The sequence below is a fragment of the Sapajus apella genome, unplaced genomic scaffold, assembly GCF_009761245.1.
Source record: "Sapajus apella isolate SASKATOON/1434 unplaced genomic scaffold, GSC_monkey_1.0 scaffold4, whole genome shotgun sequence".
Lineage (NCBI taxonomy): Eukaryota > Metazoa > Chordata > Mammalia > Primates > Cebidae > Sapajus > Sapajus apella.
Genome location: NW_022436944.1, coordinates 18,170,658 through 18,198,228, shown reverse-complemented (window position 1 = coordinate 18,198,228; position 27,571 = coordinate 18,170,658). Strand labels below are relative to the sequence as shown.

Sequence of the window (27,571 nt, the reverse complement as noted above, 5' to 3'; positions counted from 1 at the left end):
TGATATATCCCAGGGTCAGTAACTGTTGTGATTTGTATACACTTATTGGCAAAATGGAAAGCATGCATAGTCTGGAAATAGATAGGCCTGAATTCAAAATCAAATCCTACTTGTATCAGTTGTATGACTTTGAGCAAGTTAATTACTCTTTGTGTAAGGATTTAGCAAATCTTCAACACCTTCTCAAGAGATAAATATGTTTTGGATTGAACGACCTGATTATTATTTGTAAACTATTTACTCCTGTGACATGTTTTCAGTAAAACTTTTGCAGGCTGAAATTGTCAGTTCCCTTTATTACTTATTTTGTCTTTATAATACCGTAAACATTTTTTGTAATAATCATGTCAGCTCCTAAAGAGAATATGTTCAATATTAAAAGTTGCACATAACCATATAAGCCTGCTGTTGCTATGGAATTGTTTCAACTGAGTTGTTATTCAAAGACTGCTCAGAATTTTGGTTCTTGACTTCGTTGCTTAGATTATTTCTATGATATTTTGCTCCATCTTTGTGTATGTGTTTAAACATTTTATATGTTCAGAGACAAATGTTGTAAAGATCTGTACCATTTTCATCCGTGCTATTACTTGGTAGAGGTAAGAAAAGCATGGATTTATCAAAAGAGGCTTGTATCTGTCCCTCTTCAAGGCTTTCTCTAGGAATACCGGTGTCTTATACCAAGTAGAGATACTAACATTGGAAACAAAAGGAAGTTTTAAAAGCCCCTTCCTATTGATATTTCATGTAAAGAATGTACCAATTTTTTATTTCAGCCAGGAACAGAATGGATTAATTCAGTGAGCCAATAACATTCATTATCTTTAGTAAACAGCGGAAAGTGGTAGGAAGGATACCAACTTTAGAACCAGGAAATATGTGGTTTATTCTAAACCAGGCTAGTTAATATATGAACCAGGTACATGTGTAAAGTTACTTAATCTTTATAAGCTCATTATTTTCATCTATAATAGTGTAAATAATTTTAACAATTATTTTACCTGACAAATTTGTAAAAATCATGTGAGAGAAGGTATGTGAGAAAACTCATGCAATGGCAGAGTGGGAGGAGCCTAGATAAGGAGTCAGAAGCCTTAAGTTTGAGTCCAAACTGTAAATATTTAACTGTATAACCAGGTCAAGTTATTAATATCTCTGTGTCATTTTTTTCTCTTTTTTTTCCTTTGCTTTATTCCTTCAACAAATGCTTTTTGACAGTCTATTCTGCAGTGTTTTAGGCACTGTGACTATAGCAAGTAATGATACAGTCAGAGGCTCTACCTTCATATCTTTCATTGAGGTAGTAGAGTATAGTAGTTAAGAAAGTGCTTTCTGGGTACTGCCTGTCAGGGTTTGAATCCTAGCTCTACCACCTAGTAATTGTATGACCTTGGGTACATTACCTAATATCTATATGCTTCTGTTTTTCTGATCTGTGAAACTGGGATAATAATAGTACCTAAGTCATTGAGTTACTATGAGGATTGAATGAATTAAGGCCTGTTAAGCATCTAGAAAACTTCCTGGTTCTTAGCAATCATTTAACGGTTGTTCAGCTGTTATTATTTGTGATTATTATCATTTTATTGCATTCTAGGGTAGGAGAGAAGAAATGAACACATAACCAAGTAGATGTGCTATAATGTAAAGTAGAGATAAATGCTATGAAGAAAAACATCAGCATAAGGGGATATAGAATGACAGAGATGAAAGGAAGACAGCTATTTTAGATAGGGTGGTCAGAGAAAGCTTCTGTGAGGTATTGCAATTTAGGCACAGATCTAAAGTTAAAGGCTGAGTCATGCAGATTTCTGAAGGGGAGGGTATTCCAAGGAGGGGGAACAACAAGCACAACAACTGAAGATAAAGCATGCTTGCTGTTTCCAAAGTATGGCATAAAGCCACAATAGCTGGAGTAGTGAACAAGGGAGGGAGTGGCAGGGGATAAGATTAGAGAAAGGAGCAAGGGGTCAAATATGATGGACCTTGTCAGCCATGATAAAGACTTTGGAATTTATTTTAAATAAGTTTTAGGCTGGGCACAGTGGCTTAGGCCTATAATCCTAGCACTTTGGGATGCCAAGGCAGGAGGATTGCCTGAGCTCAGGAGTTTGAGACCAACCTGGGCAACATGGTGAAACCCTGTCTCTACTAAATATATAAAAAACTAGCCAGCTGTGGTGGCATGCACACCTGTAGTCTCAGATACTCGAGAGACTGAGACACGAGAATCACTTGAACCTGGGAGGTGGAGGGTGTGGTAAGCTGAGATCGTGCCACTGCACTCCAGCCTTGGCAACAGAGTGAGACTCCATCTCCAAATAAATAAATAAGTTTTAAACAGGTATGTAAGGTAATATGACATATTTTATAAAAGGAGTGCTTTTGCTGTTATTTGGAGAGAACACTGAAGGTGAAAGGTGAGCAAAAGTGCCAACAGAGAGAATATTCAGAAAGTTGCTGAAGCAGCCAAGCAAGAGTCATGGTGGTTTGAAGTAATAGTAGTTAAAGTAATGAGAAGTGATAGGAATATGGCTATATTTTGAAATTGACAGGATTTAGTATAGGGAGTAAGGGAAAAGGAGGGGTCAAGGGTGACTCCAAGATGTTTAGCCTGAGAAATGAAGTGAATGGCTATGCTGTTTACAGAGATGAGAAATAGAGTTGATAGATTGAGGGAAAGGAGACATTCGGAGTTTAATTGAGAAACTTTGTTTGAAACATCTATTAGGCAATCAAATGGAGATACTGAATGGGCAATTGGATATATGAATCTGGAGAAGTTGGGGTTGGGTCATTCAAATTATAATTTATCTTTGTTTGTTAGTATATACTTCACTGAGTTGTTTTACAGATCAAAATTAGAGTGTTTTAGAAGTATTTTTTGAAGTAAAACATACTTAGTTTTGTTTTCGGTAGATAATGTTGCCATTTTCAAGATGGTACTCATATTTGCATACAGTATTTTCACCTTTTTCTTAATCATTTTATTAAAGTAAGACGCTTTCTGCATCTCTTTAGATAACGTAATTCAAAGAAGCTAGGTTACTTCCAATATTGTTGCCAGTAGTTACAAACCAAAAGCATCTTCATGAACGAATAAAGCATCATACACAGGGTATATAATTCCAAGTTTTAAGTACCAAAATAAGCTTTAAACTCATATGTGGTAGAGAAAATATCTTAGCAAGATAGAAAATATCTCCTAAATATGAAAAATATATTTGGTCTTAATACCTCTGCATCTATTAAGAAAAAGGAAATAGTGCCTGTAGCCCCAGCTACCTGGGAGGCTGACACATGAGGGTTGCTAGATCCCAGGAGTTACAGGCTGTAGTACTCAATGGTGGCATCTGTGAGTGGCTACTGCACTGGAGCCTGAGCAACGTAGCAATATCCTGTCTCTAAAATAAATAAATAAATAAATAAATAAAAATAAATGATGAGGTAGATCTGTATTTATTGACATAACAGGATATCTGAGTTGTATCATTGTGTAGAAAAAGTGCTTGCACTTTAAAAAATTACGTGATCCCATTGATATAAAAAATAAAATTATATTGATCACATTGATATAAAAATAGGGATTAAATATTTCTTGACTAATATTTTTGGTTTCTGCCCATTTGGGCTTTGGGGCTTACATGTTTTTTCCTGGTGTGTCTGTGTGTATATAAGAGAGAAAGAGAGAGAATGTGTGAGAGTTGAATGTTTGTATTTGCATAAAATAATCTAGAAGTGGAAAAAACCTTACTCTACCAAGTATATCGAGATTTTAAACTTTGTCTTTATAAGGATGAAAACAACAACAACAAAATAGATCAGTGGTTTATGGGTTTAAGGGGAGGGGTTTACTATATGAGGGAATTTTGGTGGGTGATGGAACATTCTAGATCATAATTGTGGTTGTGGTTATAATTGTATTTGTCGCAACTTACAGAACTGCTTATTACTTCACGTAAAACATTTGTCCTTGGATGGGAAGGATTATGGTTTTGTTTTCTTTTTCTTTACTTGCCTCCCCCCCTGCTTTTAAATGCATAGTGAATATGCATTGTTTTTAAAACGCAGAACAAAGTTATTTTGAAAACTATAAAAAGGGAACAAATGGGCTTTCTCTAAAGCCAAATGTGTTGAATTAACTCACAGCTAATAATGAGGCTGCTTTTTCTATTCGCACATTAAGAGGATTGTTTTTATTTCTGTTCCTGAGTAATGGGTAATTTTTACAAAATTCTTTTTGGGTGGTGTTTGATTTTGGTTTTGAATATGGGTATAAGAGTCAAATATCTTAAGATACCAATCAAACACAAAGCTTTGCTATGAGCTCCAGGCTTATGAGGAAGTAGAAATTTACCCAGCTTTCCTATTCTATTCCCTTCTATTCCCCTTCTCAATTCCTGTCAGCCTTTCTCTGGAAAGCCAGAGAAATGTGGTATTACTTTTTAGATTGCTGCGAAGTTGTCTTTTCTTATATTCTCTGGCTCCTGGAAATGGGTACGTAAAATAAGCTTTTCTCTTTTTCATTTAGTAATTAAGTTATGTGTGGGAAGGAAACCTAGAATTTCTTCCTTCATCTTTCTTCTCTAATAAATTACGTCTAGAGAGGGAAAAATCAAATGGAAATATTAAAAATAAAAATTACATCTCAATCTCATAGATTATTGAGACAATTCAGGTAATGTATATGTGCAAAATGTTAGCTTTGTTACTGTAAATGTTATGTTTCTCAACCATTTTGATGATAAGTAAAATCTGCAATCTGGAAAAATCAAGCAATAGGCAATTAAAGTTGATTGTAATTGTTTGCAGTTGCATTTGCTGCTATTATGAAGAAAGTTGATTATACACTAAGTATGGGCTTTTAAGAATAATTTTATTATTCTTTTATACAGTTGAAATACTAAAGAAAATTGACATTCCATCTGTCTTTATTGGTGAATCATCAGCTAATTCTCTGAAAGATGAATTCACATATGAAAAAGGGTGAGTAAGGATATAAAAACATCATGTTGCTTAATATTCTTTATATTAGGGTAGAATTATATGATATTGTAATCAAGATTATGTTTCAGAATGAACTCTGTATGCTAAATTATCCCTTTTTAAGTCATTATGCTTTTAAGACATAGTATTTTAAAGTATTTTACTGCTTTTACTTTGTATGATTATGTTGAAAATATATTCATGCTAGTGAAGGGCACCATTGTTGCTAATAAGATAAGGTAACTTTTCATTTTACAGTTTAATCAAACTACTAGTATTTTAAAATAATGTAATTTATGTTTATATGACATTTTCTATTAAGAAATGTTTGTATATTATTAAAAAGATATTTTATATATAATAAACACGGAATCGAAAACACTGTGTTAAGTGACTAACATTTACAAAGACAAAAAGTCAGTTTTCAAGTTTTAGAAGTTTGATTTGAATGAAAACTTTTATATAAAACTCTTCTCCCCTACCCCCACAAAAAAAATCTCATTACCAAGATAACATACCGACTCAAATTAACTTAAGGCACAGCTGTCTTATCTAATATAGAAAATATTTCTAATATAGAAAATATATAGAAAACAGTATGATGAACACTTCGGAGGTTCTTCCAGATCCCCAAAACGTAGTGGACTGTAACAGACTTTTGACTTAGTGAACAACAAAAATAATAATAAAAGCAGCTAGTATTTATTGAGCATTTAGCAAGAGTGGGCACTCATAAAAGCAAGATTTACACATTTGTTATCCATTTAATCCTCACAACAACCCTCTAGTGGCTGTTATTATTATCGCTTATTATCTACATTTGTCAAAAGAGGAAACTGGCACAATGAAATCCAATTTTAAGTATTTAGGGGGAAAAGAAATCCATGAATATTTGAGTTTGAAAATGCATAAAAAAAGAAGAGGGCAAGGTTTTCTTACTGTTATTGTTATTTCCCCACTACAGTGTTGATATTAAAAATACTGTTCACATATTATATGCTCAGAACATAGTTAAGGAATGTAATTTTGGAAGTTGTATCAAAAAACAATTATGCAAGGTGGTGTTTTGTCAGCCATATTAAAAAGGGAGAATTAGTACTTGCTTTTAACTCAGTGTTGCTCCCTCATTTAGAATACTTCTATATATTTTAATGTGTATTTTAAAGAGTCTTTTATTTTTAATTATAAGACCATACTTTTTAAAATTAAAAAGTAATATATACATGCTAGCAAAATATGGAAAAATTGAAATATAAAACATTCAAAGTGAAAGTCCCTGTATGAAACTATTAACAACTACTGTTTTTTTAAAAGCCCTTTTTCCCCATATTTGATTATTGACATTAATTAGTGATCATGTGCTTATAAAATGGAACCATACAATACATAATAATTTGTAACTTGCTTTATTTGCTTAATGGTTTGACCCTTTCTAGGCAAACACAAGTTTACAAACTCTTATCCCACCTCTTGGGGACAGTATATTGTGGCAATGAAAAATTTTTAAATTTTAAAAAGTTAAATAACATTCCAAATAGAATTTGAGGTAACACCCCATAATCAAATAAATTAATGTATCTGCAGTAAATATATGGCTATTTTTTTTTCATGTCTGTTCATTTCAAGTTGACTAGCAAATGAATTACAAACATTATTTTTTAAAGCTTTTTGGATTTTAGAATTGTGCATAAGGAGTTATAGAGCTGTACATAAAGATCTATATCTGTCTATCTGTCATCTGTTTATCTGTCTGTCTATTTATTATCTGTCTACTACTTACCTACCTGCTTCACCCTCAAGTCCCTCTCTTTCTTTTAATGGGCAGAACTAGGAAATATATATGGCTTTTAAAGATACAGTAAATCATGAGTATATACTGTTACTTTCTATTTAAATTCAAGAGTCTAGAATTTTTACTTTATTGATCTTAAATGTGTATTTTATTTTTCTATGCTGAAAGACATCAACACAGTATTCTTTTCTAATTATACAGTATATACACAACAGACTTAGAAGAAGTATGTTATTACCAACATTTGAAAAAAGTTTTTCTCTGCTTAGAGTATATCATAATAAATAAGTAAAGTCACATTATTATTATTATTATTTTTGAGACAGGCATCTGTTGCCCAGGCTGGAGTGCAGTGGCATGATCTCGACTCACTGTAACCTCTGCCTCCTGGTCTCAAGTGATCCTCCTACCTCAGCCTTTTCAGTAGCTGGGTGCTACAGGCAAATTATTTTTTTAAAAGATAAGTGAAATAGTCTGTGTGCCGATATCATCAATTGAAAACACAGGTTTATGTGATTCATTTGTTTTTAGATTTTAGAGATTGCTCCTCTTACCTCAAAGTGTGATTTTAAAAATTATATATAAACTTCAGGTCAAAATCAATGAAACAATGTATATTCAAAGAAGTTCAGATTCTAATTATCATCCATCTTGTCCATCTTATTCCTAATCTTACCTCATAAGTTAGAATTTAAAAAAAGATTTTAATATATTCTTTAGTTCATTAAATTTAAAAATATATAGGAAAAAATATATATATCTTCTCCCTTATCTTCTACCCTTACTACATAAACACTATTCCTTGTCCTGCTTTTGACTTAATAGTTTATCCTTGAGTAGATAGAGATAGTCTTCATTCTTTTATATAGCTGAATAGAACTCTTATTTTGTGGATGTTCCAGTTTAATCAGCCAGTCCCCTGTTGATCAGCATTTGAATTGTTTACATTATTTTGTAATTATAAATAATGCAGTAATGTATAACCTTATGCATAAATGTTTTCATTTTTTCCCAGTATACTTTTGGAATAGATTTTTAGAAGTAGGATTGCTAGTTCAGAGGTTAAATATATATGTATTTTTGCTAGATATTGTCAAATACCCATACATAAGGGGTCATGCCAGCAGTTTATGAGGGTGTCTCTTTCACTGTAGCCTCACTAGCAAAGTCATTGCCAGGTTTTTTTAAATTTTGCCAAATCAGATAGATGACAAATGGTATTCTAATATAGTGTTCATGTATATTTCTCTGATTACAAGCAAATTTTAGCACTTTTTCTTAGGCTTAAAAGGCTTATAAAAAATAAAATATAAATAGCTTTAAAGCATAAGAAATAATTCTGGTTATTTCACATAAATGGAATCATATATATTCCTGTGTGATTTTTTTTTCATTTAATGTAATGTTTTCAAGGTTCATCATGTTGTAGCATATATTGATACTTTATTTTTATTGCTGAATAGTATTCTATTATATAGATATACTACATTTTGTTTATCTGTACATCAGCTGGTGGACATTTAGCTTGTTTCCACAATTTGACTATTATGAATAATGCTTTTTTTTCCACCATTTAGTACACATTTTTACATGTGCATATGTTTTTATTTCTCTTTGGTATATACCTAGAATGGAATTGTTGCATTATATGGTAACTGTATGTTTAATACTTCGAGGAACTGCCAGACATTTTCCCAAAGTGCTTTCATCATTTTATATTCACACAACAGCAATGTATGAAGGTTCCAATTTTTCCTTCCAAAGGAATTTAATAATCAGCTGATCTAGCTTCAGAAAAACCTGATGATATTTTTATTGAGATTATATTATATTCATAAATTAATTTAGGAAGAATTGACATTTTTAGAATAAGTCTCCTTAGTCAAGAGCTTGGTATGTCCTGTTATTTGTTCAATTCTGCTTTTTCTTTTCTTTTTTTAAAAAGTGTCTCATGTCTCATTCTAGTTGCCCAGGCTGGAGTGCAGTAGCATGATCTCAGCTCCCTGCAGCCTTGATCTCTGAGGCTCAGATGATCCTCCCACTGCAGCCTCCTGAATAGCTAGGACTGTACACATGCACCACCTTGCCCAGCTAATTTTTTGTATTTTTAGTAGAGATGGAGTTTCAGCATGCTGCCCGGGCTGGTCTTGAACTCCTGGACTCAAGCAGTCTGCCTGCCTCAGCCTCCCAAAGTGCTGGGATTACAGGCGTGGGTGAGCCACCACCCCCAGCCAATTCTGTTTTTATATATTCAGTTTTTTTTTTTTTTTTTTAGTCCAAAATCTATGTGAGATAAACATTTCTTGTTAAATTTATGCCAAGGTACTGTATTGTTTGCTATCATAAGTGGAGTCTCTTCTTTCATTATATCTACTAACTGGCCTTTATTTGTACAGCTGAAAGCTCATTTTTGAGTATTGATGTTATAACCTGCAATTTGACTAAATGCTCTTACTGTTGGTGGTATTTTTTTCATATAAATAGGAATAGTTTTATCTTTTACTTTCCAATTCTTATGCTTCTAATTGCTTTCCCTTATCTAATTGCATTGGTAATAACTTTAACACCATGTTAAATAGTAGTGGAGATAGGCATCTTTCTCTTGTTACTCTCTTTAGTGAGAAAGCTTTTCATTTTCTCTTTAAGTAAGATTCTAGTTTTTTATCATATTAATAAAGTATTCATCAATTACTGTTTTCTTGTACTTTATTCTTTTTAGCTACTGTTCATTCTTTTAACTACTATTAAAAAGGGTGGTATATTCTGGATTTAACAATAGTCTATTGTTTAGAAATACCCTAATTTACTTAGTAAGCCACTGGCTATAAGCATGACCTCTGGAGTAGGAACCATGTGGATTCAAATCCTGGCTTCCATCACTTTTTTTTTTTAAATATATATTTTACTGCGTTTTAGGCTTTGGGGTACATGTGAAGACCTATAATAAACTCCAGAGCTTCTGCACAGCAAAAGAAACAATCATTAGAGTGAATCGGCAACCAACAGAATGGGAAAAAATTTTTGCAATACCCATCACTTCTTAGCTGTGTGACCTTCAACAAAAAATTCATTATCTCTGGGCCTTAGCCTCTATCCTCATTAAAATGTGAACAATAATAGTACCTATAATAGCATATAGTATTGCTGGAAGGATTAGACACATGAATAACATTCTTAGAAGAATACCTGGGACATAGTAAATGCTTCATAAATGTTAACTCTTATTATCCTTCCGATTTTTGTGTATTATAGAACGTGCTATAATGATATCCTTGACCATATGTTATATGCAAATGCACAAATGTTTCTTTAGCAAAAGCACCTAAAAGTGGATTTTTTTTTATTAAGGAGAAACAGTTTTAAAATTCAGTAAACAGTTGTCATATTGCCCTTTAAAAAAGGTTGAACCAATTATGTTTCCACCAACATTTTAGGAAAGCCAATGTTTTCCCCTACTCTTGTCAGAAATATATATTATCAGTCTTTTTTATGACCTCCCAGTCTGACAAGAAGAAAATGATGAGCTGGTCTTATTAGCATTTCTTTATTCATAGGGAACATTTTTATAAACTGTTTGGTGTCCTTTGTCCATTTTGGTCTTTTAAAAACTTAAATTCTAGAAGCATTTTGTAGCTTTTTATTAGGGAAGGCAAATTACTGGATAACATACAATTTTTACAAGTTGTAGTCAGAGACAACGCTTATTTTTGATCAGAGTGAGTAATGAGGTATACTGGAGGGATTGCTGGGGTGTGGCCTTTGGGGGGTATTTAATCTTCATGGACATATTTTCTCTTTTGAAAATGAAGAGTTAGAACAAAGAACTTTGAGGTTCCTTTCAACTCTAAGATTTCTATATTCTCTCTGATGGTTAGGGATTCTATTTTTTCACATTTAATCCCTAGCACCAGGCCCAAAGACTACATCACAGTAGATATTTGGTAAATTCTACTGAAATTAAACTGCTTTTATGCTACCTCAGGATTCCTCAAGAAGACAGAGCAGTGTACTGGCAGCAAAACAGGGAGCTCCACAAATAGGGACACAGGGCTGAGCACTGAACTTGTTTATTAAGGGATGCAGGATGTTTAATGAGGCAGCTGTGAGCTTTGTCTGAAAGGAGCAAGTTCAAGCAAGTAATCAGCTGAAATAGTGGGGATATCCAGCAGTTGGGCTGAAAATAGGTTGTTGCTTAGAAAGCTGATCTCTAGGACAGAAGGCTCTGCTGTGTGGCTATAAATCCACTGAGGCTCAGTAGTTTGATTGGTGGGGGATGGATGTCAGAAAGAACAGACAAGACTTCATGTGTCAACAGAAGAATGGGGAAATTAGACAGGTTGTTATTATAAAGCTTAAGCCTAGGCAGCTGGTTTGAAATTAGCCTGGGAAGTCACACAAAGAAAAATAAGACCTTATTTTATGGGTTGCTTAGGACTCTGCTTCAATGATCAGATCTTAGCTGCAGAGCTCTTAAGATGTGCTGTATTTAGGCATGGACATGGAGGCAGTGTGGTAGGATACTTACTGAAGCTGTTTAAATACCTTCTTCCTCAAATACAGATTAATCTGGGACTAGGGCAAGGATGAGTCTGAAAGTTCAGCTGTGGGAGACCGGGCCTGACGGAAGAAGTAGAAATGAAGACAAAGTACTGAAATTCTGTTATAGTTCTGTTACAGTTTCCAGTATCATCACTATCACCACATCCATCATTAGCAGTTTGGTTAAGAAAAGAACAGTATCTGGAAGGTACATTAAGCTTTTGATTGAAGATGCTCGAAACCAAAAAAAATTTTTTTTTTTTTTTTGAGACAGAGCTTCACTTTGTCACCCAGGCTGGAGTGCAGTGGTGCCATCTCAGCTCACTGCTCAAAGTCTTTTATCAATGGTTGACCCTTTAAAATCCTCACAATCCTACAATCCTTGACAGTAAACTAAAATGGTATTTAGCTTATAATGGAAAGCATTAATAGGATATGTGGAATATTAGATTTAGAACCCAGGCCTATGAATCTTAGCACAATGCTGACTGGGAAGTTCTGGAATTGATTCCATTTCTATAGTTACAAACACAAAGGAAGCTTCTAGTTCACTGGGACTTCCTGATTTGTTCTTTTAGGTTGCTCCTTCTCACCTAGCAGCTCTGTTTATTCTGAGCAACACTGGGGCTTGTCTCATAGGACAGGATTTATTTGTTTATCTCATCAAGGCTGAATGTGTCTTAGGAAGTCATAAACAAAAAGAGAAGAAAAACACAGAATATGAAAGTTGTAAGCCTTCCTACTGCTGAGATACTAAGTTACAATGGGTTGAATTTAGGATATGCAATAGTCTGGCTTCCAAACCCCAACAAGGTTAATTTATAGCATGTTAGTGGCTGTGGGGTAGGGAGGTTATAGATTAGCATCTCATGGAAAGGCTCTTATACTTAAAAGTGGTACCACTGGCTCAGGGCAGTTTCAGAGTGTGTGTGCTGAGAACAGGGATATTATTTGCAGAGCTGGCTGGCCTCATGCTGGAAAAGATGGTATCAAATACAGCAGCTTAGGCCCTGCTGCTGCTGATTTTCATTTTTTTACGCTGATGATATATTAGTTACTTTAGTATTTTGTGCCAGGCTATACAAATGTGTATGAAATCCTTTGTCATCCCCCATTCTGCTGGAAAGTGATTGAAGTAAAAAGCTAGCAATCGTAGCAATTTTTAGAAAGCTTATTTGAGGGAAATTCCTAGTATTATCTTTTTTGTTTGTGGAAGCTTGATAGAGCCCCTTGTATGTGTATATAATAAATAATAGCATGAAGATTTAAAAATAGCCTCGGAAAGAAGTTGCTTTCATGTTATTTGTCTTAAGTAAGTACTGTGGTGTCCTAAGTACCTCTGTACGTGGAAAGGAGTAAATCGTTTTTATTTTTCTTTATACTGAGAACTCTTGTTTTGCATTGAACCTTTCTGTTATGAAATACCTGGCTTCACTACCTAAAAAATTAACTAGCAGTGGATAACAGAGTAGCTTTGCTGGCAGCATACTAGTCTAGTAGCACAGTGAACCCAGTGGAGTGATCTGTCATATTACTGAATATTATACAGACTCTTCCCTAAACTAAGGATATTTTTAATGCAAAGTTTTGATGCCATGTAAAATTTCCTCATGCAACACAAATGATGTGCTTATTCTGATTACAGTTTTATTTCCTGGGTCCCTGTCAATTTTTATAATGATAATGTCACAGTAATAACATGGTTAATGACAAATGAGAGTTAAGGCATGTAGCATTTCCTATTCCCCACATTATAACATACACATTTCTGTAGTTTTTTTCAGTCCAGTGGTGGAGAAGGTGGGGGATATACAGGAAGCCATAACTCTTATGAAATCTTTGATCAGTTTTTCATTCTATATCTCACAGACAATTGTAGGGTATAGGACCTGTATCCATTGTACCTGGTACAACAGATACATGTAAAGCAGATAGGGAGGAAAGAGTAGAATTTCTATCAGTACTGACTCTAGAATTTTTCCATAGGAAGAATTTATGAACAGTAATTTGGTTGAGGTGGAGGTTCTTGTTGATACCCAAGGAACTACCATGATTTTACATATAAAATATAACTTTTTCCCAGATTACCAAATTCAGTAAATAACATCTCTAGACCTGGTGTGGTGGCTCGTGCCTGTAATCCCAACACTTTGGGAGGCCAAGTTGGGCAGATCACCTAAGGTCAGGAATTCAAGACCAGCCTGGCCAACATGGCAAAACCCCGTCTCTACTAAAATACAAAAATTAGCCAGCCTGTAATCCCAGCTACTCATGAGGCTGAGGTAGAAGAATCAGTTGAACCTGGGAAGTGAAGGTTGCAATGAGCTGAGATCATGCCACTGTACTACAGCCTGGACAACAGAGTGAGACTCTAAATAAAATAAAATAAAATAAAATAAATAAAATATCTCCAGGATAGACACAGTATTGATTGGCTGGTTTTCTTTACCCAGTTTAATCATGTAGGTATACTCTTAGGAAAAATATGTAAAATAGACTTAAAGATGTAGAAAGCATTCCTTAAATTATTGGAAGTCATATTTTAGAAAATGAAATGGTATAGCGGATTTAATTGTAATGTCTATATGTCTGTTTTTAAAAAATATTTTTTCCTATTTTTAATTAACATCATAATTTGACAACTCTTCATTTCTCAATTATTGATTTTGGTTTTCTTCTAGGGGCCACCTTATCTTAGTTCCAGAATTTAGTCTTCCTTTGGAATACTACCTAATTCCCTTCCTTATCATAGTGGGCATCTGTCTCATCTTGATAGTCATTTTCATGGTAGGTACATTAACTTTTAATAATTAAAAAAATAGTATGGATGAATCTAAAAACATTGTATTGAGTGAGAATTTATACCGTATATACAGAAAAGAGTACATATTGTATAAATTCATTTACATGAAGTTCTAGAAAAGACAAAGATAGTGTGAGTAAGAAAAAGTCAGAATGGTGATTTCTTCTGGGGTGTTAGAGAGAGGTGAGCGATTTACTGAAAAGGGTATGAGGAACTTTTGGGGGGTGACAGTCATGTTCTGTATCTAGATAGAGATGTGGGTTGCACAAATACATGGTATTTGTCTGGATTCATGAAATTACATAATTGTGTTGTACATTTCATTATACGTAAATTTTACCTCAAAAGAAAGCAAAAGAACTGTAAAAAAAAAAAAAATACTAAACTGAGTAATGATATGCATGCCAAAGTAGTTTGGGGAAAATACACTGATATTTGCAACTTACTTTAAAATACCTTGTAAAAAAATAAGAGGAAAAATATTTATTGATGGGTAAATAGAGATACGACAAAAAGCATAGTAAAATGTTAATTATAGAATCCAGGTGGATATATGAGTATTTGTTATAAAATTCAACTCTTCTGTATGTTTGAACATTTTTATATTAAAGTATGAAAAAAATAATGTGAGAGCTTAAAGTTGATAGGGAATGACATATTATTTATCCACAGTGGTTATCAAAGTATGATCACAGGACTATTAGTGAGTATGCAAGGTCAAAATTATTTATGTAATAATACTAAGGTAGTATTTGTGTTTCTCACTCTCATTCTCTTAGAGGTGTATAGTAGAAGTTTCTAGAGGCTACATGATGTGCAATATCAAAATACTTGAAGACAGAAGCAGTTTGAAAATCCCTCTGTATCCTATTTGGACAGATATAGGAAACAGTCCCACCATTCTTGCCAACATTTTTGTCATAAAGATTTACTGTAATATTCAATACATTTTTTATTATATTGACTTCATAGATTAAAGATTAAATGTTACCTTTAAAATGTTCAGTCTTCCTATTATGCTACGGTATTTTTAAATTTACTTTTTTAGGTCTTTCATATCCATCAGTTAAATAATTTTTTTCCTACAAGTGTTTTGCATGTCTTATTTTAGGCTTATTATGCATATAGTAATCTTTTCTTGCTACCAAAAAAAGAGATTTTTGAAATTATATTTTATAATTGGTAATTCTTATAATTGAGTATTAGAGCATTGGTTTTTAATAAACATTTAATTTTGGAATAATGTTAAGATTTACAGTAAGTTTGCAAAGAAAAGAATTCCTTTTCATCCCTCATCTACTTTCCCGCATTGTTAACATTTTACATTACCAGGAGACTATTGTCAAAACTAAGAAACTGACATTGGTACATTACTATTAACTGAACTCCACACTTTGGATTTCACCAGGCTTTTCATTAATGTACTCTTTCTGTTCCAGGATTAAATCCAGGATACCACATTGTATTTAATTATCCTGTCTTCCCTCTGGTCTATGACAATTTTGCTGTTCTTGTTTTTCATGACCTTGACAGTTTTGAGGAGTACTGGCCAAGTATCCTGTAGAATGCTCTCAACCTGATTTTTTTCTCATGATTAGACTGGGCTTCAGGTTTTTCAAGAGAATATCATGGAGGTGAAGTGCCCTTCGCATCACATCATATTTGGGGGATACATAATATCCGTAGAACTTCATCCCTTGGTTACAGTAGTGTTTGCTAAATTTCTTCACTATAAAGTTAATATTTTTTCCTTTTTCTAATCTATTTTTTCTTTAGAAGTGAGGCACTGAGTGTAGTCCACCCTTAAGTTGGGAAAGGGAAGAAATTGAACTTCACCTCCTAGAGGGGGTCATATCTACCTTATTTGAAATTCTTCTACAAGGAAGATTGTCCTCTTCTCCACATTTATTTATTTATTTAGTCAACCATTTATATTAGTATGCACTCATGTATATTTATTTTACACTTAGGTTATAATCCAGTACTATTAATACATTATTTTTGTTTTTCAGTTGTTTTTAAATTGTTTAACTTTGGCTCTTGTCAGGCTGGATCATATGTTCCTTTGATTCAACCCTATCCTTTTTATTTATTAAGCACTTCTTTACTGCTATCTTATACTATAAGATGCTTCAGATTCATCTTACATTTTTCTTGTCCCAGCCCTAGCATCAAACCTTTTCCCAAGGACCCCTGGTTGTTTTAATTAGAGAGTTGTATTTAGAAAGCAAGGTTTGATCAGTGGACATTATTGATTTTTATATATTAATCATATGATCATGCCATTAATGATCATGTAATCATGTCATTAATAATCAGGTAATCATGTAATGAATTCTATTACAGTAATTTTTTTGTTGATTCCTCTAGGGTTTCAGTGTAGAAGCAAGAAAGTAGAGAGAAAGTTAGAAAACCAAACAGCAAACAAACAAAAATGCCCTTGGAAAACCAAGTAAATATCCTTATACTGATAAAGAATATAGATGAAAAACTTAAACATTGAAAGTCAAGAGCAGGAAATGGATGTCTGTTGTTGTACCTCTTTTAACATTGTGCTATATTTTTTGGTAAAATAAGGGTGAAAAAGCCATAAAAAGCCTGGACATAAAGAAACCAGATTTTTATTTGCTTGACTTCTTTAAATGAATACTGGATTATATGTCTGTCTTTTATCTGTTGTAATAATAATTGGTTTTTCTCTCTTTTGTCACGTTTATGTTGAATTACATTAACATGCTTTGTAAATTTTGAAATTCCTTATATTCTAGGGCTAAATCCTGTTTGATTATGATGTATAAATTTTGTCTTTACATCTCTGGATTATTCAGATTTCTAATATAGATTAATTTTTTTATACCTGGACATAGATGTAAAAGTACTAGAATATTAGCAATCTGAATATTCAGGTAAGAGAAAGCTTTGATTTAATGGGGCTAGAATAATCTTGACCTCAAAACTAGACAATCTCCTTGATCATTGTGTGTAGGAAGGTAGACTGGAACAACCACTGTAGAAAACAGTATGACAGCTCTTCAAAAAATAAAACATGGAATTGCCGTATGATTTGGTAATTCCACTTCTGGGCATGTACCAAAAAGAATTCAAAGCAAAAACACATTCAGATATTTGTACACCATGTTCATAGCAGTATTAGTTACAATAGCCAATGGTGAAAGCAACCCAAGTGAACATTGATGGATGAATCGATAAACCAGATGTGGAATATACATACAATGGAATATTATTCAGCATTATTAGGGAAGGAAATTCTGACACATGCTACAATATAGATGAAGCTTGAAGACTTTATGCTATGTAAAATAAGCCAGTCACAAAAGGACAAATTCTGATTCTGCTTATATGAGGTGCCTAGAATATTCACATTCATAGAGACGGAAGGTAAAATGGTGCTTGCCAGGGACTGAGGGGAGGGAGAAAGGGGGTGTTGTTTAATGGGTATGGAGTTTCAGTTTAATAAGATGAAGTTTATGAATGTATGGTAGTGATGGTGGCACAACAGCATAAATGTACTTAAGCCACAGAACTGTAACTTGAAAATGGTTGACATAGTAAGGTTTATGTTGTATTTTACTATAATTTAAAAAAACAAGAATAACTAGACAGTCGAAATTATAGCTTCATAAAACTAAAGCTTTCTCTTATTTTTTAAAATAGTTTTTTAAAAAATAAAATTGGGGTTATCTATTACTTTTTTGTAGAGGATGCCTATAAAATCATCTAGGTCTAGTGACTTTTTGATAGTTATGTAGACATTCAGATGGTTTTCCAGGTCCTACTAAATTATATTTCTATGAAATTTTCTGTTTTCAAGTGTAGTGGAATAAAGTGATTTATAATATTCATATACTCAAATAACAATTTAAAGAGAATTTCTACTATTTGTGGAATAAATACTCTTTATTCATATTCATCTGTGCCTTGCACAATGTTATCAGAAGTTATTGCCTTATTAGTTCTTCAGAGAAGTAGGCTTTCATTCAATAAAAATACATTCTGCACCCATGATGAACTAACTAGGCACTGTTCAAGGGTCTGCAGATTCATCAATAAACAAAATAGGTAAAAATCCCTGATGGTAAGCAGCTTACATTTTAGTAGAACTTAATTCTAAGTTCGTTACTCTGTTTATCTTTATCATTAATTTTCGTTCTTATCATTATTTTCTTTTACTTTGTCTAATTGTATTGCTTTTCTTTTTCTTATTTATTGAAACAGATGCTAATTTTTTTCTTTTTAGTATATGCATTTAGGTTATAATTTTTTCTACAACAGTAACTTTAGCTGAAACCCACAACTTTTCATAAGGAATATTTTTATTTTCATTTGACTTAAATTTAAAAGTTTTCATTTTAATATAGGATGTTTCTTTATCACTCTTAATGTTTCACTCCATGTGAAGAGGGAACTCAATGACTAACTCTTAGCCCTTCTCTACCCGTTTACTCATTCCACCTTAGAGGAGATAAAGTGTCTTATCTGTGTGGCATACTTAGGAAGAATAAATTGGACACACTTGGCTCAGGTCCATCATCTTTGTTTTGTGATTAACCAGACTTTGGGACATAGATATTCATTCAGCTCCTCCAGGGCTGGTTCTGCCATTCTTCTTCAGGGTGAGGGGAAGGCCTACTTCATTCCAAAGTTGTCGTCGTCTGTGTCTGAGTGGCTAAGGCAACCTAATAATTCTATTGCTCAATAAAAAGTTCTGTTTCTTGCACAGGGATCAGTCGAATCTTCTCTGTTTCATTCCAGTTTTAGTACATGTGCTGCTGAAATGAGTACAAAAAGTTCTATTTCTTTCTGCAGTGAGTTAGTTGTTTTACCTTACTCCTTCTTGCCAGTTCATGATCTTATTTCTCAAGTTTAGAAACCAGGTGGCAAAGGGGCATGCTGATTAAAACGCCCCCTCAGAAACGTAGATATTCATTGTGATTTGTTCTGTGACTTATGAATTATTTCAGTACAGTTTTACATTTCCAAAATATGTATTTTTTTCTATTGATTTCTAATTCAGTTGTATTGAGGTCAGACAACATTGTATGTTGTGGATTATTTGGTTATTTTCAAAAACCTCTTTTGTGGCATGGTTTTCTGATTAAATTTTGTAAATTCCCTGTGTGTGAAAAGATTTGTGGAGTGCAGTTGTATGTCCATTAATTCAAACTTGTTAATTTGTTTTGTCTACTCTTTTTTTTCAGTATTTTAACAGCTTTATTGAGATATAATTCATATAACTTAAACTCATTTAAAATGCACAATTCAATAATTTTAAGTGTATTCCCAGAATTATGTAACCATCACCACAATTGTTAATAATTTTTGGCATTCTTTTTCTATTTTCTGAAGCAGTGCTAAGAATAGAGGAGTATTATGAGCCACATTTTATTGTAATTTTAAATTTTCTGGTAACCAAATTTAAAGAGTTAAAAAAAGGAAACATGAAATTTTTAATACTATATTTATTAACCCAGTAAATCTAAAGTATATAACAACATTCAGTTAATACAAATATAGTTTTGCATTCTTTTTGTACAATGTCTTTGTAACCTGGTGTCTGTTTTACACTTGCAGCACATCCCAATTCAGAGTAGCTGTGTTTCAGGTGCTCAGTAGTCACATGTACTTGGTGGCACCCATATTGGACAGCACAGGTTTATAGTCTTCTAAAATTTTTGTGTGCTTAAGCTATAAGTTGCCAAGCTTGTGAATGTATGTATTCCACTATTTTGTTTCTAGATGAGGTATTGTTTTTATCATTGTCATGACTCTCCTAATGTTGCTTTTTGCCTTAAATTCTATTTTGCTTGATACTCTAGTTTTTCTTTTGCTTACTATTTTCATGGTAGATCTTTATACCTTTATTTTGTTTTATTCTTTATGTTAATTTGGTTATTTTATACGGGGTCTTGCTCTGTCACCCAGGCTGGAGTGCAGTGGCACAATCATAGTTCACTATAACCTCAACTCATCCTTCCACCACAGCCTCCTAAGTAGCTGGGACTAGAGGCACACATCGCATCACCATGTCCAGCTAGTTGTTTTTATTTTTTGTAGAGATAAATAAAACAGGGCTAGCTTCAATCTCCTGGGCTCAAGCAATCCTTCAGCCTTGGCCTCCCAAAGTACTGGAATTACAGGTGTAAACCACTACACCTGATCCTGTACCTTTATTTACTTTTATTTTTGTCCTAATGTATCAGTCAGTTTTAATCTTGTTTCTTGTAAATAACATACGATTGGAATTGTTTTCTCATGCAATGTGATACACGCCTTTTAAAAATTAGTGAATTTAATCCATTTGACATATATTGTGATCACAGATGTATTTTGATTAATTTCTGTTGTTTAATTTTTATTCTATTTTTCTTCTGTGTAAATTTGCATTAATAATTTTTACTTTTTCCTGTTGATATGAAAATTCATATTATATTGCTGTTCTTTCAGTGGTTACCATTAAACTTTAAAAAAACTTATGGAGGGATGATTTGACATAAATTACACATAATTGTACAATTTGGTAAATTTCGACATAGGTTTATATGTCTATATATATCACGTATGCACATGTATATTACATATATATATCACATGTATATACCACACTTACCATACATATGTGACAGGTATGTATGTATATGCCTGTGAAACCACCACCACCACAATCAAGATAATGAAATATTAACCACCCTAAAAAGTTTGGCAGTGCCTTCCTTCCATCCCTTCCAACTTTTCCTTCATCATTGCCTCCCCACCCTTCTACATGCCCAGGCAACTACAAATCTAATTTTAGTCATTATAGATTACTTTGTGTTTTCCACAGCTTTATATAAATGGAATCATAAAGTCTGTACTCTTTTGTGTCTGTCTGCTTTTTGTCACCATAATTATTTTGAGATTTATATATGTTATTGAGTGCATGGATTGTTCATTCCTTTTTATTGCTGAGATAGATTTCATTGTGTGAATATACCATGATTTGTTTACCCATTTACCTATTGATCAACATTTGGGTTGTTTCTAGTTTTTGGCTATTACAAATAAAGCTGACTTGGACATTTGTTATATGGAAATATACTTTCATTTCTATTGGGTAAGTATATCTAGGAGTGGGACAGTTGGGCACAGGATAAGTGTGTGCTTAGATTCATAAGAAATTGTCAAGCTCTTTTCCAAAGTGGTTGTACCATTTTACAATCCCACCAGTAAGTGTATGAGAGTGTCGGTTCCTCCATTTCCATGCCAACACTTGGTGTAGTCAGTCTTTTACATTTTAGTGATTCTGGTAGGTGCCTTGTATTATACTATTTGTGATTTGAATTTTTGTTTTCCTATTGACTACTGATGTTGCACATCTCTTCAAGAGCTTATTTGCCATTTGTATGTCTTTTATCGTGAAGTATCTTCAAATATTTTGTCCATTTTTTTCTGTTGGATAACTTTATTTCTTATTATTGAGCTTTGAGAGTTTTTCATATATATATTCTGGATACAAATCCCTTATCATGTATACAATTTGCAAATATTTCAATCTGTAGTTCATCTTTTATTTTTAATTTTAAAATTTTATTTATGTATTTATTTACTTATTTATGTTTTTGAGAGAGGCTCTTGCTCTGTTGCCCAGGCTGGAGTACAAGTGGCACAAACATGAATCACTGCAGCCTTGACATCCTGGGCTCAAAGGATTCTCTCACTTCAGCCTCCCATGTAGCTGGGACTACAGGAACATGCCACTGTGCCAGACTAATTTTTTTCTTTTTAGAGATGGGGTTTCACTGTGTTGCCCAGGCTGGTCTTGATCCCCTTGCCTGAAACAATCCTCCCGCTTCAGTTGTCTTTTATTTTTTTAACAGTGCCTTTTGAGCAGAGAAGTTTTTAACTTTTACATAGTCAAATTTTTCCTTTACAGATGGTGTTTCTGGTATTTGATTTTTGGCCCTGTGGACTTCCTTTTTATTCTTGCACGCATAGCAATTTATAGTTTAAAATATTTTGTATATTTTATCCAGCATTTCTGAATATTTGTAGTGAGGGTGTTCTGCATTAGTTCTGTTCATTATTCTGTAGTAACTAATAAGTATATGTTTGAAATTTTTATTAGTTTGTAATGTATGGGAATCTTAACCTTCCAGGTTTTTTTTGTTTTGTTTTTTTGTTTTACCCATTGGAGCCTTTATAAAATCTGTAGTTTACCATTTGTATTTTTGCAAGAAAACAGGTATATGTTATTTATGATGACTCTGTCCGTATAATCAAAGATAATCAAGATCAATTAATAAAAAATTCAAGGGATAATTTATGGGTTGACTAATCACTAATGTAATTTAATGCTTTAATTAATACTATTGCAATTAGAATTTAACTGAATTGAAGTGATTTGCAGTAGCTATCCAGAAACTTAAAAGATATTTGTTATTTTAGTGGTCACTTTCTATCTGAATGTTTAATATCTGACTCCTTTTTTTCTCTTTTATTTTTAGATCACAAAATTTGTCCAGGATAGACATAGAGCTAGAAGAAACAGACTTCGTAAAGATCAACTTAAGAAACTTCCCATACATAAATTCAAGAAAGGTAAGTGAGTATTTGTTTTCTAAATTATTATCCTTAGTGTATTTAAGAATGCATGGGGACTATACTCTTATACTACCTTCTGGGTTCCTGCCATAAACTATGCCTGACACTAAGTAGACTTTCAGTTAATGAATGAGTGAATGAATGAATGAATGTGAAAGGTGATCTTTTGCTGTGATGACCTGGGGAAGGCAGGAGAGGGATGCACAGTCTGCAGAGAATTTAAAAACAATAATCAAACTAACCAGAATGCTTATTATTATCACCATGTGCCATTAGTTCTAAACAATGTCAGCAGATAAAATATTTTTCTACACCAGGCGGACTTCTCCCTCTTCCTCCTATGTCTACCGTGATATAACACTGTATAGTGTTGTATTAACTAAACATATAGGTAGGTAGCCATTATATATCATCACTTACATGTATCATCTTAATTTTCATGCTTTTATGAAATGTGTACTATTCTTATTTTCCCTGTATAAATGAGGAAAAAAGAGTGTCAGGGACATTATGAATTTTAATATCACTTAGCCACTATTGACAGAGCTAGAGGAGAGGTGTGAATATAGTACCATAGCCAATACAAATTTCCCCTATAATATAGTTTCTCTGGTTTAGTGAGCTTTTAGTGCAGATACCTGCTTGATAAATCCTTTTGGCTGGTACTTCCCAGACTTCATTTTCATATACTGGTAAAAGTGCTCTGTTTTTTAATTCAGCAATGAAAAAGTGTAGGGAGTGGAGGGAGAAAATAGAGAAAGGGGCAATAAAATATAGTTGAGCTGCATTTTTATTTTTCAAATAATAAAATGTTTTATAAACTTGCTAGTACCATTAACATTAAAAAATAGAACATTTAACAACAAAAAAAGTAGGAAAAAGAATATCATGTTAAAATAAATAAATGAATGGACATTTCTAAAAATGCACTGCACTGCGATTATACAGTGTGGATTAGCTAATAGTTTTTTATTTTTATTTATTTATTTTTTTTATTTATTTTTTTTTTCCCATTTATTTATTTTATTGCATTTTAGGTTTTGGGGTACATGTGAAGAACATGCAAAATTGTTGCATAGGAACACACGTGGCAGTGTGATTTGCTGCCTTCCTCCCCATCACCTACATCTGGCATTTCTCCCCTTGCTATCTCTCCCCAGCTTCCCACCCCCCACCATCCCTCCCCTATTTCCCCCCAACTGACCCCAGTGTGTAGTGCTCCCCTCCCTGTGTCCATGTGCTCTCATCGTTCAACACCCGCCTATGAGTGAGAACATGCGGTGTTTGATCTTCTGCTCCTCTGTCAGTTTGCTGAGAATGATGGTTTCCAGGTTCATCCATGTCCCCACAAAGGACCCAAACTCATCGTTTTTTATGGCTGCATAATATTCCATGGTGTATATGTGCCACATTTTCCCTATCCAGTCTGTCGTCGATGGGCATTTGGGTTGGTTCCAGGTCTTTGCTATTGTAAACAGTGCTGCAATGAACATTCGTGTACATGTGTCCTTATAGTAGAACGATTTGTAATCCTTTGGATATATACCCAGTAATGGGATTGCTGGGTCAAATGGAATTTCTATTTCTAGGTCCTTGAGGAATCGCCACACTGTCTTCCACAATGGTTGAACCAATTTACACTCCCACCAACAGTGCAAAAGTGTTCCTATTTCTCCACATCCTCTCCAGCATCTGTTGTCTCCAGATTTTTTAATGATCGCCATTCTAACCGGCGTGAGATGGTATCTCAGTGTAGTTTTGATTTGCATTTCTCTGATGACCAGTGATGATGAGCATTTTTTCTTATGTTTGTTGGCCTCACGTATGTCTTCTTTTGAGAAGTGTCTGTTCATATCCTTTGCCCACTTTTGAATGGGCTTATTAGTTTTTTTCTTGTAAATCTGCTTTAGTCCTTTGTAAATTTTGGATATCAGCCCTTTGTCAGATGGGTAAACTGCAAAAATTTTTTCCCAATCTGTTGGTTGCCGATTCACTCTAATGATTGTTTCTTTTGCTGTGCAGAAGCTGTGGAGTTTGATTAGGTCCCATTTGTCTATTTTGGCTTTTGTTGTCAATGCTTTTGGTGTTTTGGTCATGAAGTCCTTGCCTACACCTACGTCCTGAATGGTTTTGCCTAGATTTTCTTCTAGGGTTTTTATGGTGTTAGGTCTTATGTTTAAGTCTTTAATCCATCTGGAGTTAATTTTAGTGTAAGGTGTCAGGAAGGGGTCCAGTTTCTGCTTTCTGCACATGGCTAGCCAGCTTTCCCAACACCATTTATTGAACAGGGAATCCTTTCCCCATTGCTTGTTTTTGTCTGGTTTGTCAAAGATCAGATGGTTGTAGAAAGGTTGTGTTGCCTCCGAGACCTCTGTTCTGTTCCATTGGTCTATATCTCTGTTTTGGTACCAGTACCATGCTGTTTTGATTACTGTAGCCTTGTAGTATAGTTTGAAGTCCGGTAGTGTGATGCCCCCCGCTTTGTTCTTTTTGCTTAGAATTGACTTGGCTATGCGGGCTCTCTTTTGGTTCCATATGAAGTTTAAGGTGTTTTTTTCCAGTTCTGCAAAGAAGGTCATTGGTAGCTTGATGGGGATAGCATTGAATCTGTAAATTACTTTGGGCAGTATGGCCATTTTCACGATATTGATTCTTCCTAACCATGAACATGGGATGTTTCTCCATCTGTTTGTGTCCTCTCTTATTTCGTTGAGCAGTGGCTTGTAGTTCTCCTTGAAGAGGTCCTTTACATTCCTTGTTAGTTGTATTCCTAGGTATTTTATTCTCTTTGTGGCAATTGTGAATGGAAGTTTGTTCTTGATTTGGCTCTCTTTAAGTCTGTTACTGGTGTATAGGAATGCATGTGATTTTTGCACATTGATTTTGTATCCTGAGACTTTGCTGAACTTGCTTATCAGTTTCAGGAGGTTTGGGGCTGAGACGATGGGGTCTTCTAGATATACAATCATGTCGTCTGCAAATAGAGACAATTTGACTTCCTCCTTTCCTATTTGAATGCCCTTTATTTCTTTTTCTTGCCTGATTGCTCTGGCTAGAACTTCTAATACTATATTGAATAGCAGTGGTGAGAGAGGGCATCCTTGTCTGGTGCCACATTTCAAGGGGAATGCTTCCAGTTTTTGCCCATTCAGTATGATATTGGCTGTTGGTTTGTCATAAATAGCTTTTATTATTTTGAGATACTTTCCATTGATTCCTAGCTTATTGAGTGTTTTTAGCATAAAGGGCTGTTGAATTTTGTCAAAGGCCTTCTCTGCATCAATTGAGATAATCATGTGGTTTTTGTCTTTGGTTCTGTTTATGTGGTGAATTACGTTTATAGACTTGCGTATGTTGAACCAGCCTTGCATCCCCGGGATGAAGCCTACTTGATCATGGTGGATAAGCTTTTTGATGTGCTGTTGCAATCGGCTTGTCAGTATTTTATTGAAGATTTTTGCATCTATGTTCATCATAGATATTGGCCTGTAGTTTTCTTTTCTTGTTGAGTCTCTGCCGGGTTTTGGAATCAGGATGATGTTGGTCTCATAAAATGATTTGGGAAGAATTCCCTCTTTTTGTATTGTTTGGAATAGTTTCAGAAGAAATGGTACCAGCTCCTCTTTGTATGTCTGGTAGAATTCAGCTGTGAACCCATCTGGACCTGGGCTTTTTTTGGGTGGTAAGCTCTTAATTGCTGCCTCAACTTCAGACCTTGTTATGGGTCTGTTCAGGGTTTCGGCTTCTTCCTGGTTTAGGCTTGGCAGGAGGCAAGTGTCCAGGAATTTATCCATTTCTTCCAGGTTTATTAGTTTGTGTGCATAGAGTTGTTTGTAATAATCTCTGATGATGGTTTGAATTTCTGTGGAATCTGTGGTGATATCCCCTTTATCGTTTTTTATTGCATCTATTTGGTTATTCTCTCTTTTCTTTTTTATTAATCTGGCTAGTGGTCTGTCTATTTTGTTGATCTTTTCAAAAAACCAGCTCCTGGATTTATTGATTTTTTGAAGGGTTTTTTGTGTCTCTATCTCCTTCAGTTCTGCTCTGATCTTAGCTATTTCTTGTCTTCTGCTAGACTTTGAGTTTTTTTGATCTTGCTCCTCTAGCTCTTTCAGTTTTGACGATAGGGTGTCAATTTTTGATCTCTCCTTGTTTCTCATGTGGGCACTTATTGCTATATATTTTCCTCTAGAGACTGCTTTAAATGTGTCCCAGAGATTCTGGTATGTTGTGTCTTCATTCTCGTTGGTTTCGAAGAACATCTTTATTTCTGCCTTCATTTCATTGTTTATCCAGTCAACATTCAAGAGCAAGTTGTTCAGTTTCCATGAAGCTGTGCGGTTCTGAGTTAGTTTTTGAATTCTGAGTTCTAACTTGATTGCACTGTGGTCTGAGAGACTGTTTGTTACGATTTCCGTTCTTTTGCATTTGCTGAGGAGTGATTTACTCCCAATTATGTGGTCAATTTTAGAGTAGGTGTGATGTGGTGCTGAGAAGAATGTATATTCTGTGGATTTGGGGTGGAGAGTTCTGTAAATGTCTATTAGGTTTGCTTGGTCCAGGTCTGAGTTCAAGTCCTGGATATCCTTGTTAATTTTCTGTCTGGTTGATCTGTCTAATGTTGACAATGGGGTGTTAAAGTCTCCCACTATTATTGTGTGGGAGTCTAAGTCTCTTTGTAAGTCATTAAGAACTTGCCTTATGTATCTGGGTGCGCCTGTATTGGGTGCATATATATTTAGGATCGTTAGCTCTTCTTGTTGCATTGATCCTTTTTCCATTATGTAATGGCCCTCTTTGTCTCTTATGATCTTTGTTGCTTTAAAGTCTAATTTATCAGAGATGAGAAT

The 27,571-nt window shown here is 34.0% G+C and overlaps 1 protein-coding gene across 2 annotated transcripts in view; it reads left to right on the top strand.

The window, feature by feature from the left end:
* Positions 1–27,571, top strand: part of RNF13 (ring finger protein 13) — a 161,367-nt gene that overhangs the window by 84,308 nt on the left and 49,488 nt on the right. For both annotated transcript variants that reach the window (XM_032263432.1, XM_032263439.1), the window contains exons 6-8: positions 4,896–4,986; positions 13,999–14,104; positions 22,622–22,715. In XM_032263432.1, the coding sequence (XP_032119323.1) occupies positions 4,896–4,986; positions 13,999–14,104; positions 22,622–22,715 (291 nt within the window). The remainder of the gene's footprint in view (positions 1–4,895; positions 4,987–13,998; positions 14,105–22,621; positions 22,716–27,571) is intronic.